General features: G+C 46.7%; 1 protein-coding gene across 5 annotated transcripts in view; it reads left to right on the top strand.

The window, feature by feature from the left end:
* Positions 1-18,442, top strand: part of Eml1 (EMAP like 1) — a 110,028-nt gene that overhangs the window by 34,688 nt on the left and 56,898 nt on the right. For 3 of the 5 annotated variants that reach the window (XM_052738938.1, XM_052738940.1, XM_052738941.1), the window contains exons 2-3: positions 9,425-9,607; positions 17,199-17,331. In XM_052738938.1, the coding sequence (XP_052594898.1) occupies positions 9,425-9,607; positions 17,199-17,331 (316 nt within the window). Of the gene's footprint in view, positions 1-9,107; positions 9,329-9,424; positions 9,608-17,198; positions 17,332-18,442 lie in introns of those variants that run through there. The other 2 variants (XM_052738942.1, XM_052738943.1) reach the window with 2 other exon arrangements.

Below are 18,442 nucleotides of genomic sequence, written 5' to 3' on the forward strand. Positions count from 1 at the left end.
CTATAACAAAATGATCACGAACAGGATAATGGATAGAAGTAACACTAAGTTCAAAGGGTTCTTTTAGTTTTGTTTTTTAAATAATTTATTTTTACTTTATATACATTGGTTTTTGCCTGCATGTGTGTTTGTGTGAGGGTGCTCAATCCCCTAGAACTGGAGTTATAGACAGTTGTGAGCTACCAGGTGGGTGCTGGGAATTGAACCTGAGTCCTCTGGAAGAGTGCTCTGAACCTCTGAGCCATCTCTCCAGCCTTTTTTGTTTTGTTTTTTTAAGACAGGGTCTCACTATGTAGACCAGGCTGGCCTCAAACTCACAGAGATCTATCTGCCTGCCCCTGCCTCTCCTGGGACTAAAGACATGTACCTGGCTTCAAATGGCCCATTGTTTGACAGTGACCTGAGAGAGAGGTTGTACAAGAAGTGCTTAGATTTCTTGTTTTTTTCAGTTCTTTTTTCTTTTTCTTAGATTTATTTATTATGTATACAGTGTTCCGTCTGCACATATCCCTGCAGGGCAGAAGAGGGCCCCAGATCTCATTACAGGTGGTTGTGAGCCACCATGTGGGTGCTGGGAATTGAACTCAGGACCTCTGGAAGAGCAGTCAGTGCTCTTAACCTCTGAGCCATCTCTCCAGCCCCATATTTCTTGTTTTTAAAGGTACTCTGCGAGCCAGGCCTGTGTAGCAGCATCCTGCTGAGGTACCACCGCTGCCTGGATGCTTTAGGAAACCTTATGTTAGGCAGCCAGTGAGCTGGCCTTGACCCTGTGGATGGATTTTCAACTATTTAAACTGCTTTTCTGATTTCATCTCAGCCGTGATGAGACAGGCTTTCACAGGCAAGGGCATATCTTCTGAAACCAATCACAGCTATTAGGTCAAGACGACAGTTTCATAGGTAACATAATACTTCAAATAGAAAATAACGGGAGGCAGAGGCAGGTGGATCTCTGTGAGTTCAAGGCCAGCCTGGTCTACATGATGAGAAACTGTTCCAAAAAATAAAGCCAAAACCAAAAAAATAAAACACACAAAAACTCTTGAGAGACAAGATCTTTCCATGTTGTCCAGGCTGGGCTCAAATGCCAGGCTCAAGCAATCCTCCTGGCTGGAAGGTTTTGAAACCATGGGACCTAATTTTAAGACCTTAAATTGACCTTTTCGGATCCTTTCTGTTAAATGGTCTGAACAAATGGGAGGACAAGTGTAAGAGCGAGCATTTGCAGCAATCTCCTCAGACCAAGCCCCCAGGCGTTCCAAATCCTAGCCCTGTCTGCTCTGTCTCCGCTGCTCGCCCCTTCTCCAATCATGATTTTGTCTTCCCTCGTGGTGGGATCTGGTGTGACTGTCGAGGAGGTGTGTGTGTTTAGAGGACTTTAATCTTCCTCTCTGACTCTCTCATCCCAGTTGCTTTAGAGCAGTGGTTCTCAGCCTTCCTGATGCTGTGTAACCCATTAATACAGTTCCTTATGTGGTTAGGGGTGACCTCCAGCCAGAAAATTACTTTTGTTGCTACTTCATAACTGTAATTTTGCTACTGTTACTAATTGTAATGTAAATATCTGATATGCAATTCTCCCCCCAAGGGGGCCACGACCCACAGGTTGAGATCCTCTGGCTCGGAGTCTGGTTGTGCCGTTTCGAGATCCCTGCCCCACCCTGCTCCACCCCCTACAGCTCCAGCACACTGCAGTTGGCTTCCAAATAACCTCAGGAGAACTTTTCTACCTTGATAACAAGTTAGACAAAAAGGACGTGAGAAAGGAGCTGGTAAATTTATCAAGCTGCTCCACTGCAGCTCTGTGTGGAAGACACCCTCCGTTTCCCTCTTTGGTTTTCAGTGGTGTGAATTCATCAAAACTTAAGTCACTGTTTTGAAACCCTGTCCTTCCCTCACCTGCGTTTGGACCTTGCTTTCTCCCGTCCTCCTGTCCCTACGTTTGTGAGCCTGTCTGGAGTCGGCAGGGTTCCTCTGGGTCTGGAGGGAGAGGGAGGCTGGGTGGGGCAGGACTTACCTCTCAGTGAGTCCTGCTTCTCTCCGTACTGCATGTGAGCCTTTGTGTCATGCCAACCACTCTGTCTTGAGGGTGTCACCGTGCTGAGAGCAGGAGTGATGTCTTCAGTCTGGGTGACCTCACCGGCTAATCACTGCAGTTTGCAGATTTACTTCTGGCGGCACAACTTGTCGCCAGTGCTGCTGAAGGTCAGGCTTTGCTTTTTGTTGAGATAACAATAACATTAGCAGCAGGGAGCCACTCATTGAGAAGTGTTCCTAATCTGAAAATTCAAAGTGTAAAAGGCTCTGAAATCCAGAGCTTTTAGAGAATCGACGTGGTGCATTTTAGATTTCAGATATTTGCCCTGCTCACTCAGCAAAACACAGGCCTGAAAAACTTCAAAACTAGAAACACTCCTGGTCCAAACTATTTCAGATAAGGGACACTCCACGTATGTGTGGATACACACCACCACTGTGTGAGCATCTCCAGACCATTAGTGTGTTAATATTAGATGTTAGGTGCACATTGACATTCCTTCTCATGAGAACACCAGAGGCAGGAGAATTGGACCAGGAGTGGTCAAGTGACCTTCCTGGGGTCACATAGTTAATGATTAAGATCAGGAATCCTACTGTGCATGCTTCTGTGCCCGGCCAGTGCTCTCTCCACTGTACCCTGTTCCCTCTACAACTCCAGGACACCCCCTCCCATAGGTAACGCTCAGCAGTCTGTCTCAGGACCATCGGCACAATGCTAGGATGTTTAAACGTGTGGCCTTGAGAATATCTGCTGTAGCTAGAGTTCTCTTGCCTGGCCCACAGTCAGGACAAATCTCTATCACCTGCCAGTCCCACAGCCGTCAGACCCAACCAAGTAAACACAGAGACTTATATTGGTTACAAACTGTATGGCCGTGGCAGGCTTCTTGCTAACTGTTCTTACAGCTTAAATTAATCCATTTCCATTAATCTATACCTTGTCACGTGGCTCGTGGCTTACCGGCATCTTCACATGCTGTTTCTCATCAGGGCAGCTGGCAGTGTCTCTCTGACTCAGCCTTCCACTTCCCAGCTTTATTCTCCTCCTTGTCCCACCTACACTTCCTGCCTAGCCAATGGCCAATCAGTGTTTTATTTATTGACTAATCAGCAACACATTTGCCATACAGAACATCCCACAGCACTTCCCCCATTTTTTTTTTTCAAAAAGGAAGGTTTTAACCTTAACAAAATAAAATTACATATAATTTGGGAATTTGGGCATAGCTTCTCTTACTACTTCCTGCTGGAGGGGGGCGCTGTATCTTGTGGGGACACAAAGAAAATTTTAGGATTATGGAGTAGTCCATGAGGGTGTATCATCTGAGCCAGTTGCCTTCAAACCATTCTGGATGTTGGATCATCTGGGCCATGGTGTCATCAGAGACCTTTCAGGGGGTCTTGGCTGGTCAAACCTGATATATCTTAATCTGGAACAAATCCATAGCCTTTGGCTTTCTGTGGGAACAAAAGCAGAGTCTCCTTTCCAAAGCAACATATCCTTATATCCAAATTTTGAAGTCAAGGTATCTTTAAAATACACATTTTGGCATAACTCAACAGCTTTTACAATCAAATGTTTTTCTGCAGTTAAAAATCCCAAAGACAATACAATCCAGATTCTCTGTGTAATATTCATCTTTACGTGGCTTATTTTTTATATTAATTTTACTGTCTCTTTAAAGACTTTATTTTTTAAAACTATGTATTTGTTTATATAACTGTATATATCACCTTTTTTGTCTTTTTCAAGCCTACGTATATTTTACACACATTGTAAACTATTACATCTGAATCTGTCTTATTGTGAATCTATTGCTTTAAACTGCAGCAGCTGTGGCTGCTGGTTCCACCCACCTCAGCTTCCCAACATGGCTACGTTTACCACCAGCTCTGGGAGCTATCATGGGTCTCTATGCTTTTATCCAAGCAGCGTGTAGCCCAGAAACCTCTCCCTTTGCTTTGCACTAGCAAAGGCTAAATCCACCATGCACCTTAATGTGCCACTTGCAGAGGCCTCATTCCTGTCGAGCGCACACGCTAGGAACCCACAAGTAGCTCAAACCGGCAGCTGCCGCTCATTTGAGAGAGACAATTAGGAAGCTGTTTTTAGCTCCGTTTTAGAATTTTTTTTTTTTCAGTTTTTAGGTGGAAACTCTTGCCACCACGTTGGACGCCATTTGTAGCTAGAGTTTTCCTGCCTGGTCCACAGTCAGGACAAATCTCTATCACCTGCCAGTCCCACAGCCGTCAGACCCAACCAAGTAAACACAGAGACTTATATTGGTTACAAACTGTATGGCCGTGGCAGGCTTCTTGCTAACTGTTCTTACAGCTTAAATTAATCCATTTCCATTAATCTATACCTTGTCACATGGCTCGTGGCTTACCGGCATCTTCACATGCTGTTTCTCATCAGGGCAGCTGGCAGTGTCTCTCTGACTCAGCCTTCCACTTCCCAGCTTTATTCTCCTCCTTGTCCCACCTACACTTCCTGCCTAGCTAATGGCCAATCAGTGTTTTATTTATTGACTAATCAGCAACACATTTGCCATACAGAACATTCCACAGCAATCTGCTCTTGACCAAAGCCTGCAGAGAAGTTACCTGCTCAGGCCTCTACAGCTAAGTGCCTCACCACTGTGGGCACAGTGCCAGCGCTCTGTGGTGTGGCTACTGTCTGGAGACTGCCACTTTACGGTGGAAGAGACTTCCCCAGTGGCCCAGTTACACCCCATGCTGGGTAAACAGAGCCCGGGCCACCCAAGTAAGCAGGTGACCCATCTAGTGGGTTCCAGTTTCAAATGGAAGTCTTAAAAACCCGAGGTGGGCTGGGGATGTAGCTCAGTTGGTAGAGTGTTTGCCCAGCATTCACGAAGCCCTGAGTTTGATCCTCAGCAGTACATAAACCGTATGTGATGACCACATCCGTAGTCCAAGCAGTTGGGAGGCGGAGGCAGGAGGAGCAGGAGTTTAAAGTCATACTTGGCTCCATAGTGAGTTCAAGGCCAGCCTAGGCTACATAAGACCCTCTCTCAAAGACAGACAAGCCCTAACCCCCCACCACCCAAGGAATGAAAGTGTAGAGAAAGCTTGGTTTTTTTTTTTTTTTTTTTTTTTTACAACATCCCTGTAGCATGAATCTTAAAGAGTCTTATTAATAAAATCAAACCCAGGGCCAGGTATTAGGGTGAATGCTGGAAGATCAGAGAAGCAGAACAAGCCACAACCTCTTCGCCTCAGTTCCTCAGCTGATCCTGTTTCCTCAGATTGGAAGCCTCTGTGTCCTCATCCAAATAGATCCCAGCTGAACTGTTGCTAGAAGCCTAAAAGCTTCACCAGGCTCTACCTCGTCCTCACGCCTTAAATACCTTTCTGCTTTCTGCCATCACTTCCTGGGATTAAAGGCGTGAGTCACCAAGCCTGGCTGTTTCCAGTGTGGCCTTGAACTCACAGAGATCTGGATGAATCTCTGCCTCCCAAGTGATAGGATTAAAGGCATGTGCCACCATTTTCTGGCCTCTGTATCTAGTGGCTGTTCTGTTCTCTGACCCCAGATAAGTTTATTAGGATGCACAATATTTTGGGGAACACAATATCACCACACATTCCCTCTAACATTACAAGAAAAATGATTACAGAATGTGAAAACTTCCAAGTCACTAGGACGTAAAGGTTTACAAATCCTTTTAAAAAAAGATTTATTTTATGTATGAATACCTACATGATATTTGTGCAACATTGTGTATCAGTGCCTACAGAGGCCAGAAGAGGGCATCAGATCCCCTGGAACTGGAGTTACAGGTGGTTGTGAGCCCCCATGTGGGTATCAGGAACTGAACTCAGGTTCTCTGCAAGAGCAGCCAGTGCTCTTAACCGCTGAGCCGTCTCTTCAGCTTCTTGTTACGGGCTCCGTTTTAATGACTTTCCTGGATAAATTGAGCAGGAGGTACCAGATCTGAAACTACTTTAAAACAGATAGCTTGGGCTGGTTTGATTTGTGCCACATTCCTAGTACAACACAGTCTTCTTTAACAGAAGTGAGAGGAGACATTCTTTTTCCGAGCTGTGGAATCCGGTGGCATGTTCAGCTGTTGGCAGCGGTCTGTGAAGGTCAGAGCAGGCTCTGCTGTTGTTCTCTGTCTAATCTGTTTCCCCATCTGTATCGAGGGGAAGACATCGGACTCAAGTGCTGCCAGGCGGTCTCCCGGCCGCACTCTTGAGGGTCCTTGCCTTCAAAAATGGAGGCAAGCAAAGCATCAGAGCTGACAGGATCCGAAAAGCACACAGATTAGCTCACAGGGGAAACCTCAGCAAGGCTCCAAAGCAGAGGATCTCCTTAGAAGATGAGACACTTCAGTTTTTATTTGTGTCCAAAGGCAGACTTTGAGGTGCTTTTCTGGTCAAACAGTCAATTATACCCTTTCCTATACAAATTTGGTGATATGATTGAAAGTCTGATTTATGCGGGTTTTGTTGTTGTTGTTTTTGTTTAAGTCTCACCTGTCCATCCGTCTGTCTGCCCATCCACCCACCTATTGAGGACACATTGGTGCTGTTTTCAAACATGGATTTAGACCATCAACTGCAAGCCAGTTCTGTCTTACTGTGTCTGTGGATATACATGATTGACTACAGATTTGGACCATACAGGCTCCTGTACTATGCCGGTTCAGACCCCCATTCACAAATTTGTGTGTCTTCTCTAAAAGCAGCTGTGTACATGAACAGCCCAGAAAGGTCATAGCAGATCTTTGTGTGTCAGCGTTGCATGACTATACCAGAAGACTGGAGATAATGAACTTAAGGGGAAGATGAGATTTATCCGGCTCGGCGTTTTGAAACTTCTGGTCCATGCTTGGTTGGCCCTGTTGGCTTGGGCTTGTGGTGAGGCCAGAATGAGTGGTGGGGCAGAACCACTCACCTCATGTCTAGGAAACAGAAAAGAAAGAGACTGGGGAGAGGAGCGGAAGAGATGGAGACCCCATCATCCTTTGCAAAGGCATGTGTCCAGTAACTTTAGAGTCCTTCCCGGGCCCCAGCCCCAAAAGTTTGCAGCAGCACCACCTCCCACCTGAGCTGGGGCCTTGAGAGAAAGCATCCAAACTATAACTGTAGTTTACAAAACACATTACTAATAAAATACAGATTCTTGCACAAAAATATTCAGAAAGGGGCTAGAGAGCTGGTTCAGGGACTAAGCATGCACACTGCTCTTCCAGGGGACCCAAGTTCAGTTCCCAGCACTTGTATTGGGCCACTCAGAACTGCCTGTAATGGCAGCTCCAGGGGATCCGACACGCTCTTCTGGCATGCACATACCCACGCACGGACATGTAATTACAAACAGAACAAATTTTTAAAACTGTTCAGAGAATGCTCTGGAATTTTGAAAGAAATGATAGATTTGAGTTTACTCTGATAATTGTATTAATGATATTGATAATAATAGTTTAATTGTAGCATACACTGACGCATTAGCTTGTACAGATATATTCTAAGTGAAGCAGATATAGAACTCTACTGTTACAATAGCCATCTGAGGTAGATGCTGATGTCATCCCTATTTTTCTGGTGAAGAAATTGGGGTACCCTAGAGATGAGTGTCTTTGCACACGGTCAGTTGGGCAGTGAGCTTGGGTGGTTTGACTTGAGTCTGTGCTCTTGGTAGTGGAAGGCTCCGTCTCTTCCGCTGGACTCACTGATACGTGGGGGTAACTATTCCATCTTCCTTACGGTTGCCTCCCCTTGCATTGTGACATGGCTCTTTGCCTCTCAAATTTTAATCGCTTTACATGATACTATTTGTTTTTATTCATTTATTTTCATCCTGTCTTTGTAGCTAAAGTATGTCTGTTGGGCCAACGAGATGGGTCAGCAGGACCTACACAGTAGAAGGACAGACTAGATTCCAGACTACGCTGTCCTCTGACCTCTACATGTGTGCCATGGCATCTGCAAATGTGCTCTCACACATTCTCTCTCTCTCTCTCTCTCTCTCTCTCTCTCTCTCTCTCTCTCTCTCTCTCTCTCTCTCTCATACACACACACACACACACACACACACACACACACACACACACACACACACAGGCATAATGTTTTTTAGGCTCTAAAGGGAGCTTTAGTTTAGGGTTTAGCTTCGGGTTTCTGTTGCTATGATAAAACACCATGCACAAGGTAACTTATGAAAGAAAAAGTTTAATCGAGCTAACGAGCTAATGGTTCCAGAAGCTTGGAGTCTACGGTGGTGAGTGAAGGCATGGCAGTGGGTGGCTGGAACAGCCATTGAGAGCTCACATCTTGATCCACGGGAAAGAGAGCACACTGGGAATAGCACTAAGCTTTTGACCTCAAACCCCACCCGCCGTGATACATGCCCAACATGGCCACACCTCCTAATTCTTCCCAAACAGTCCACCAACTAAGGACCACGTATTCAAACATTCAAGCCTATGGGGGCCATTCTCATTCACACCATTCCGGGGGGTGAGGGAATGGTGGTGTGGTAGGAATGCCGTCAGTGAGGAGGAAGATTCTAAAAATGAGGAGAGGTGAGGAAGGTCATGCAGAGCCCCGTGCAGTGGCCAGGAGTTGGGACCTGTGACTCTGATGACTGTGGCTGTTACATAAAGGTTTGCTTACCAGACAGATTTGACCACTCGATGCTCTGTCCTTCAAAGAGTGAAGCCACATTTCCCAAACCTGTGCTAATTCGGGAGTGGAGCGCTGCATCCGAGGCTCTGAGGCTGTGTCTGAATTTTATGGAGCTGTCCTGTCAGTGCTGACATTCTCACCTTGGTCAGGGTGCATTTCCACCTCATAACTAGGACCACGTGGCCGTGGTTTGGTCAGGGTGCATTTCCATCTCATAACTAGGACCACGTGGCCGTGGTTTGGTCGGGGAATCTAAGAAATGTGAGATGGATTTAGACAGACCTCCTTTGGTTTCAAGAGGTTGAGTGACTACAGGCTTAGCAGATGGATGGGTAATGTGGTCCTCCGCCCACAAACTACCTGTCAGCCGGCACTGTAAGCAGAGGGGATTCCGCAATGTCAAGAACTTAAAGTAAACTGTCTGACATCACTCAAGTCACCGAGGTTCTCTGATACACCGAACAAGCAGACACATTGACTGGCATGGAGAAACACAGGATGCCGGTTTAGACCTCAGTTTAAACGTGGCAAGCACCTGGAGAGTGAGATGCCAGTAACGGAACAAAGATCCCAAGTTCTGTAAAGTAAACTGTCTCAAGTGATTTTGCCGACAAGCCGTTATCTTAGATCGGTAGGTTGTATCGAGTTCAAACAGTGTCCAGGTGTGTATACAGATCTGGTTGTCACGGGGCGTGTTTCACTCACCTGACACTTCTCTTTGGTCTAGATGACAGCGCATCTGCTGCCAGCAGCATGGAGGTATCGGACAGAATCGCCTCTCTGGAGCAACGAGTCCAGATGCAGGAGGATGATATTCAGCTGCTCAAGTCAGCGCTGGCTGACGTGGTTCGGAGGCTGAACATCACAGAGGAGCAGCAAGCTGTGCTTAACAGAAAAGGACCTACCAAAGGTGGGCGTGGCGCAGCACCTACAGCAGCGTTAAAGATCCGCACTCTTGCACGGGCCCTTCACTCCAAAATGATCCCCAAATCAAAATGTCCTTAGCCCCGACCCAGTGAACTAATCTCACCAAGTGTGACAGTATTTGTTGGTGTGTTGCTGGTGAGTTGTCCTGACGCTGAAGTGCATATTTGTAGACGATTCTTAAATACTCTGAGTCAAGGAAGGGACCATCCAGATGGACCACGGAGAACAGTTCAGGTTGCCTGGGACAGCGAGAGCTGACAGAGAGTGCTTCAGCTCCCACTAGGGGTTCCATCCGGAGTGTTCACTGGCGTGTCTCATCTCTTCCCGCATCCTCAGCTTACTCCAAAGCACAACAAACAGCTACCATGTGGTGCATGGCAGCCCCTCAGCCAGGCTGGATGTAGTAGACATGGGAGACTCCCTTCAGAAAGCCAAGTCCAAAAGGCATCTAGCTGGCCTGTCCACTTAGCTTCTTTCGGGATATGCCATTGACAGCTTTTGAGACTCCTCTGCTACCCATGGGGACACAGCCTGTAACAGGGGTCTGTACCAGTGGGCTTCTGGCCAATTCAAGCCATTATTTCATGCCTCTCCCAGGATATGGCATACAAAAGCAGTGCTTATGTTAAGTACCATTGTGGTGACCGTGCCTTCAAATTTCAGAATCAGAAGATGTCATAAAGCCCTTGACCACATGCATGTGGTTTTTCTTTGGGCCGCCAGCCCATAAAAAATGACAAGGAAACTTATTATTAATTATGAAAGCGTGGCCTTAGCTTAGGCTTGTCGTACTAGCTCTTATAACTTAAATTAACCCATTTCTATTCATCTATGTGTTGCCATGGCTTTTACCTCTCCTCTTGTATGTCTTGGTCCCTCTCTGTCTGGCTGGTGACTCCACATTCTTCTTTCCTAAGTCCTCTGTCCCCAAAAGTCCTGCCTAACCTCTTCCTGCCTAGCTAATGGCATTTAGCTCTTTATTAAACCAGTCACATCTTTATTAAACCAGTGACGCATCTTCACACAGTGTAAAGGAATATCCTGCAACATGCAGTGTTACATGTATTAGTGTCCTGATGTTGACATCTGAGTGCAGTGGCTCACCTTGTGCCAGAGTTGATTTTCTGTGTAACTGCCCCATCCAGGCTATGGAGTTTCCTCTGGCTAAAACACACTGAGGTTACAGCATGTTAATGTCCCTTTAAAAGTGCCTTTCTTGGCTGAGCATGGTGGTGCTCACCTTTAATCTCAGCACCCAGGAAGCTGAGGCCGGTGGATCTCTGTGTATTCCAAGACAGGCAGGATTACATAGAGACACTGTCTCAGACAAAACAAAAACAAACAACAAAGCCTATCTTGAGCCATTGAGATAGCTCAGTCAATAAAATGTTTGCCATGCACATTTTAGAGGATGGTCCCTGGATGAGGTGAGGTGGGTTTATGGGCTTGTAATTCTGGGCTAGAGAAGCAGCTGGAGATGGGTCCCTGGTTCTCACTGGCTGGCCTAGCCTACTTGGCAAGCTTTAGGCCAGTGAGAGATCTTGTCTCAAAAAATAAGGTTCTCTCTCTCTCTCTCTCTCTCTCTTCTCTCTCTCTCTCTCTCTCTCTCCCTCTCTCTCCCTCTCCCCCTCCCTCCCTCCCTCCTTCCTCCCTTCCACCCTCCCTCTCTCTCCTTGTTGGCTTGAGGCTTGGACTACCACTAGAGCTGGGAGAGAATTGTCTAACACTAAATCGTCTTGGTTTTTCTCAAGCCGTGTCTTCTCCAGTCCTCAACTACATTTCCATCCCATGGAAAAGCCCATTCTTTGTCTTTTCATGCTGCTGAAGGGCTAGATCCACATCAGAGGCACATTCTACCCTCGGCTCTATATTTTGAATAATCCTTTCCAGCGATCCTTGCTCCTAAGTTACAAAGCGGTTGGGGTATTTCAGACCAGAAACCCGGTTATTTTAGATAGTCTGTGGCCTACTCAGCTGTCCACAAATAGATCTGATGATGACTGTGTCCCAAAGACCTTAACTGAAGCTTTGGGTTTCTAAGATTTCCTTATTTTTGAAGAGTAGGGGAAATAATAGAAGGGTTTGCCCAGGGTTTTTATTTTACTTGATGACGAATGACATCTGATCTTGACAAAACCCGAGAGAAGTGACTTTTTCACGGTTATCTGATGCCTCACTGTACATTGCTTTCACGAGTTTGAAAGCTGGGATGTCACACTGAGAAATAAGAGGCAGTCAGGAAATAGGGAGACATGTGTCATGAGGGGTGCGTGGCCCCTCCACTATGTCAGTTTGGGGTTGAAGCTAATGGGTATCTGAAGCGCTGAGGGCTGAGCCTGAGTTTTACAGAGCTGTGATGTTGGGTCCTGGACTGTAGGAGATTGGAGAAGGAGTACTAGTGTGTGTGCATCCCACTCTCCCTGCTGTGGCTGTGGCTGTGGTGTGACCAGCTGCTTCAAGCTCCTGCCTTGATGTCCCTGCGACAGTGCATGATAGCCTGAACTGTGAGCTAAAGTAATGCCTTTCCCCATCAGTTGCTTTTTCTTGGGGTGTTTTATCACAGCAATAGAAATGAAGCCAGGATGTCAGCTACCTCATCTTCTGGGTGCTATGCCCTGTGCTAGGGACTCTCACTTCCTGTTCCTAACCCTCCCCTGCCAGCGGCCTGCCAGGTGGGCACTGCCAGCCTAGTTTTTAAGGAAGTTGAGGCTTAGACAGGATGTTGGCTTATCCATGACTGATGTAAGTTGCTGGGGAGACCAATCGTGTGTTCACACATACCTGTCAGTCCCCCAGGGACCTGGGGCTGCTGCCGCCTCCTCCTTGATGGCACACACATCTTAGTGCTGCGGTGCTCCTTTATCTGAATTCTTTCAGTGCCACCTGCGTTACCTCTAGGGATAATTAAGATGTGATTTTAAAAGGTTTGATTGACGCTTTATGGGGCAGAAGGATGCCCTCTAATTTAGCATCCTCTGGAAACCAAGAGTTTGTTTTGGGGTCAGGAAGTTATGTTGTTTCCTCTCTGAGGTGTGTGTGTTGTATGTGTGTGCACATGTTTGGGGGTATGTGTCTAGCCTGGGGGTGCTCGCCTTGATTGCTCTCTACCATATCTTTTTTAAACGCTCTATTTGAATTTTAAGTGTGTGTGTGTGTGTGTGTGTGTGTGTGTGTGTGTGTGTGTGTGTCTATGTGTAGTTTGTGCACATGGGTGCAGGTGCCCAAAAAGGCCAAGAGAGAGTGTTAGATACCCCGAAGCCGCAGTTAGCAGGCAGTTGTGGTGAGCCACCCCACATGGATGCTGGGAACTGAACTCAGGTCCTCTGGAAGAGCAGTGCACACTCCTAACTGCTGAGCCATCTCTTCATCTTATGTTATTGAAATATAGTGTGAGCTGACTGACAAATACAGGCATCCCTCCGTATCCCTGGGGACTGGTTCCAGGGCCCACAAATACCCAGATCTGAGGCTGTTCAGGTCCCCTCACGGAGAATGGCAAAATGTTTTGCATACAGCCCACGCCCATCTTCCTGTATTACTGAAATCATCTGTGTCACTTGCAATACCTAATGTAAATGCTGTGTGAGTTGTGTTATTCAAGGAATAATAGCAAGAAAATGAAAACATGACTTTTAAAAGCCATTACCTGTCTCCAGTTGGAAGAGCTCACGGGCATTGAACCCGTGGATATGGAGGCCATCTGTATCAGGTTCCCCCTATATTTGGGCCTGGTGGCAGGTGTAACCTCTCAGAAGCCAACTGTTGCTGGAGCAGACCGGCCGGTGGGCAGCCGGGGGCGGCGGCGGCATTCTCAGTGTGATGGCAGCTGGCTCTGCTCTTCCAGGTCCTTTAGGGGCCCTTCCCAGCCGCCTCTGCTGGAGTCACCACACACAGGCTCCCTCTGCCTCTACCTCCCCTCTAGGACAGAGAGGTAGGGAAGGAAAGTAAAAGATCAGATTATTTATGCCTTTGTCTGATTCTGTGAGGATCCCTATGAGAGTGTGGCACTGTCCCTCTAGCTGGTGTCGCTGAGTCCTCAGGGCGTAGGCTTTCTTCCCAGGCTCTGGTAACTGCTCCCTCCCTCAGTCCTTGAGGGAGGGCTGGGAGTGATGACCACATCTTTCTATTGTCCCAAGGGACACAGTTTAGCCTGGGCTCTGGGCCTGGGTGTAGAGTCAAGCACATGGGTAGAATGTGGGTGCATGTGTCTAGGTGACCCCTCCTCCATGGCTCTCGGACAGTGAGTGACTCACCTGCAGCAACAATGTCAACCAAAGGCTGCCTTTGAGGAATCTGCTGCTACCTTGTATTAGTCAGGGTTCTCTAGAGGAACATAACTGATAGAATGAATATATTTATGGAGAGTTTATTGGAGTGGCTTACAGGCTGTGGTCCAGGTAGTCCAGAATGGCTGTCTACCAATGGAAAGTCCAAGAATCTAGTAGTTGGTTGGTCCACAAGGCTGGATGTCTCAGCTGGTCTTCAGTATACCCTGGAATACCCAAGAAGCGGGCTGTAATGCCAGTGAAGGAGTGGACTGTAATGCCAGTGGGAGCGAGAACAAGCAGGCAAAGAGAGCGAGCTTCCCTCTTCCAAGTCCTCATGTAGGCTGCCAGCAGAAGGGGTGGCCCAGATTAGAGATGGATCCTCCTACCTCAAAGACCTGGATCAGAAGCAGATCTTCCCACCTCAAAAGATTCAGATTAAAAGTGAATCTTTCCGCCAGGCGGTGATGGTGCACGCCTTTAATTCCAGCACTCGGGAGGCAGAGGCAGGCAGATCTCTGAGTTCAAGCCCAACCTGGCCTACAGAATGAGTTCCTGGACAGCGAGGAATACACAGAGAAATCTTGTCTTGAAGTTAAAAACAAGAAAAGATGACAACAAAAATAGTATGTCTTCTCACTTTAAGTAATTTTAATTAAAAAAAAAATCCCTCACAGGTCTACCCTGCTGCTTGGGTTTTAGTTAATTTCAGATGTCGGGTTGACAACCAAGAATAGCCATCACATACCTGATAGGAATCCCAGAGAAGGGTGATAGGATGGTTAAAGACAAGAGGACAATCCAGATTGACAGTGCCATAGCCAGCTGTTCTCAGTGTGGTCCCCAGCGCTACAGATCCTTGCCTGAGAGCCAAGTGAAGTGGCAGATTCTCAGACCCCTCCCCTTCCCTCCAGATTTAGACCCTGGAGCAGGCACGCACTCCAAATCATCTCACATCCACCAAGTGGGTGGGATCCCGTGAACTTGAAGCCGCTGGCAGCATTGTATCCACAATCAGGAAGCAGAGAGCAATGAATACAGGCCACTACTGAGGCCACCCAGTCTCTCTTCTGTTACACAGTTCAGGATCCCAGCCAGGGGATGGTGCCACCCACAGTGGTCAGGTCTTCGCTCTTTAATGAACACAACCAAGCGAATCCCCCACAGGCATGCCCAGAACCAGGTGATTCTAGATTCTGCCAGGTTCCCAGTCAACCCTAACCATCACACTTCCTCAGACTAGACCCGTGTAATGTTGAAGGCAATTCATTCTTTTTATCCCTGAGGCACCATCTGCTGTTGAATGGACCAGCTTGTTTATCCATTTACCTATGGAAGGCCATCTTGGTTCCTTCTAGTTTTTGACAATTGTGATTAAAACTGCTATAAACATTTACGTGCAGGTCTGTGTAGACATAAGTTTTCAGACAATTAGGTAAATTCTTAGTGTCAGAATGATTACTAGATCATATGGTAAGATTATATTTGGCTTTATAAGACGCTGCCAAACTGTATTCCAAAGTAGCTGCACCATTTTTCATTTCCCTCATCAATGAATGTGGGTTCCTGTGGCTCCTGTCCTGGCCAGCAATTGGTGTTTTGTTTTGGTTTTGGGATTTCAGCCATTCTGATAGATGTATAGAGCTATTTCATTATTGTTTTGATTTGCATTCCCTAATGACAGTGATTAACTAACTTTGCATATGTTCATTTGGCACCTGAAGATTGTTAGTGAGGTGTCTTTTCTGATCTTTCGTTCATTTTTTTTAATTGGGCCATTTGTTTTCTTAATGTTGAATTTTCAGAGTTCTTATTCTTTGTATAAGTCCTTCATCAGACACACAATTGGAAAATATTTTCTTCCAACCTGTAATCTGTGTTTCCATCCTCTTTCAGTTCCTTTGGCAGACTTGTAAAGTTCTTAATGAGGTCCACTTTGTCAGTTTTCTCCCATGGGTCAAGCTTTGGATGTTTGTAATGGTTAGTTTATTTTTTAAAAGTTTGTGTATAAGAGTGTTTTGTTTTTGTGTGTATGTAAGTACCACACGTGAGCCTGGTGCCCAAGGAGATCAGAAGAAGGCACTGGATCCCCTGGAACTGGAGTTATGGATGGTTGTGAGCCACTGTGTGGATGTGGGAAATCGAACCAAGGCCCTCTGCAAGAGCAACAAGCGCTCTTAACTTCTGAGCCATCTCTCTGGCCCCTGTAATGCTTAGTTTTAACTCTCAGCTTGCCGTGGCTTAGAATCACCTGAGAAGAGTGCCTTGGTCTCTAGGCATTGTCTAGGTCAGTTTGGCCTGTAGCCATGTCTGTGAGAGAGTGTCTTGATTTTTAATTGGTGGAGGAAGACCTAGTCCATGTGGGCATCCCCATCTCCTGGGCAGGGCATCCTGAACAGTGTGGGGTAAAGCTGAGAGAAGGCTCAGAAGCCATTGTGGATGTGTTCCTTCCTCTTCAGCCTTTACTGTGAATGTGCCGTGACTGGCTCCTTGAATTCTGCTTTGACTTCCCTTGAGTGATGGACTGTAACCTGGAACTGTGACCAAATAAACCCCTTTCTCCTCTGTGCTGCCTTTGGTCAGAGTATTTTATCACAGCACTAAAAGTGAAACTGGAACAGTATCGTATCTTCAACAACAACAGCAACATCATTGGGTTAGGGGTATAGCTCGGTTGGTACGTGAAGCCCTGGGTTTGATCCCCATCACTGCCTAAGCTGGGCACGATGGTGCCCATCTGTAATCTAAGTGCTTGGGAAGCAGGGAGAGTAGGAAGTCGAGGGGAGCAGAACAAGAAGAGAAGAGGGGGAAGAGAAGCAGCAGGAGGAGGAGCAGAGGAGGAAGAGTAGGAGGAAGATGGGGAGGGGGAGCAGAAGGAGGAGGAGAAGCAGGAGGAGGAGCAGAAGGAGGAGCAGCAGCAGCAACAGGAGGAGCAGCAGGAGGAGATCACTTAGCCCTTCAAAGCTTGCTTCTAGAGATGTTCAGTTTAGTGCTTCTCATTGCTTGTGACTTAGTTGTATAGGGTGAGAGGATGCTGTTTGGGATCACTGTTAGATCACCATTGCTAAAAAAGTCCCCACTGACTTGCCTTGGTACCTATGCCACTACTGCTAGCTTTTAGAATTGAAATCATCTTCAGTGGAGCTCGGGTTCTGTGCAGCTCTGGTTCTGTTCAGCTCGGGTTCTGTGCAGCTCAGGTTCTGTGGAGCTCGGGTTCTGTGCAGCTCGGGTTCTGTTCAGCTTGGATTTTGTGGAGTGTTACTGCTGCAGTGGGGAAAATTCTGACTTCATCCTATGCTTCTCTTGCAGCGAGACCACTGGGGCAGACCCTGCCATTGAGAACCACCGTCAACAATGGCACCGTGTTACCAAAGAAACCCAGTGCTTCCCTCCCATCCCCCTCGGGGTCCAGGAAAGAAATGGTTGTGCCAGTAACCAAAAGGTAAGCTACATGAGGGACCCCCTGACTCCTCAAAGCAGCTTCTTGGGGGTCTAGAAGGAGCACCTCTTTCTCATAAGATGCTTGTGGTCTCTTCTGAGCTGAAGCTTTTAGAAGCCCAGGCTGTGACGTGTTGCCATCCATGGGATGGTAACTCAGCGTTCCTCCGCTTTAGATTTAAGGTGTTGCCTGTGAAGTCTCGGCCCAAACATCAGGAAGACACTCGTATTTTCACCTGTGGTTCTTTATGAAAGCAACTGGGATTGTGACCCACATCCCCATATGCAACATAGCAAAAATTCAGATTGCCATAGCAACCTTAAGTTTTATTGGTAAGATTTGGGTAAACGCATACTTTTAAATTATGCCTTATGGTGAGATTCTGGAAGCCTGTGTTAAGTTCAGATAGATTGTGGTTCACTTTCAACTTTCTGGTGACTTGTTGACTGTTGCGTTTCTGTGCTGTATTGTATCATCAGTGTTAATTCTTAGACTGTAGAAAATTAAATGCTCATTCCTTTTACAGTATAGCTGGCTTGTGAATGGTTTACTTTTTCGTGTCTAACTGCTGTGGCAAGGATTTCTAGTACTCTGCCGGATGCTAGAGGCAACAGTGAGCTTTGCTGCTCTTCTCCCACTCTTAGAGAGAATCCTTTCAGCCTTCCACCCTTGCGTGGTAGCTGTGGGTTCCTGTGTGGCTTCTGCTGTGTGGGAAGCAGTTTGTTTCTGTTCCTAGTTCTTTGAGTGTCTATCACGAAAGGGTTTTTGAATGCTTTTTCTTTTTAAAAATTATTTTATTATGTTTTATTTATGATTGTTCTGCAGGTGTGTGTGCATGCCACAACATCCGTGTGGGGGTCAGAGGACAACTTACAGGGTTGGTTTTCTCCTTCTTCCACATGGATCCCAGGCTTGGTCAAATCCACTTTCCAGGCTTGAGTGGCAAGTGTCTTTACCCACTGAGTCACCTCACTGACCCTCAAGGGCTTTTTCTACGTCAGTTGAGGTGACTGTGTGGTGATTGCTCTTCATATGTTAACGTGATTTCTACATTGTTTGATTTTGATCTGTCGAAACATCTTTGGATTCAAATGATAAATCCTCGTTGGTTCTG

Source organism: Peromyscus californicus, unplaced genomic scaffold (assembly GCF_007827085.1).
Source record: "Peromyscus californicus insignis strain IS unplaced genomic scaffold, ASM782708v3 Scaffold_15__1_contigs__length_86483966, whole genome shotgun sequence".
In the NCBI taxonomy this organism is placed as follows: Eukaryota; Metazoa; Chordata; class Mammalia; order Rodentia; family Cricetidae; genus Peromyscus; species Peromyscus californicus.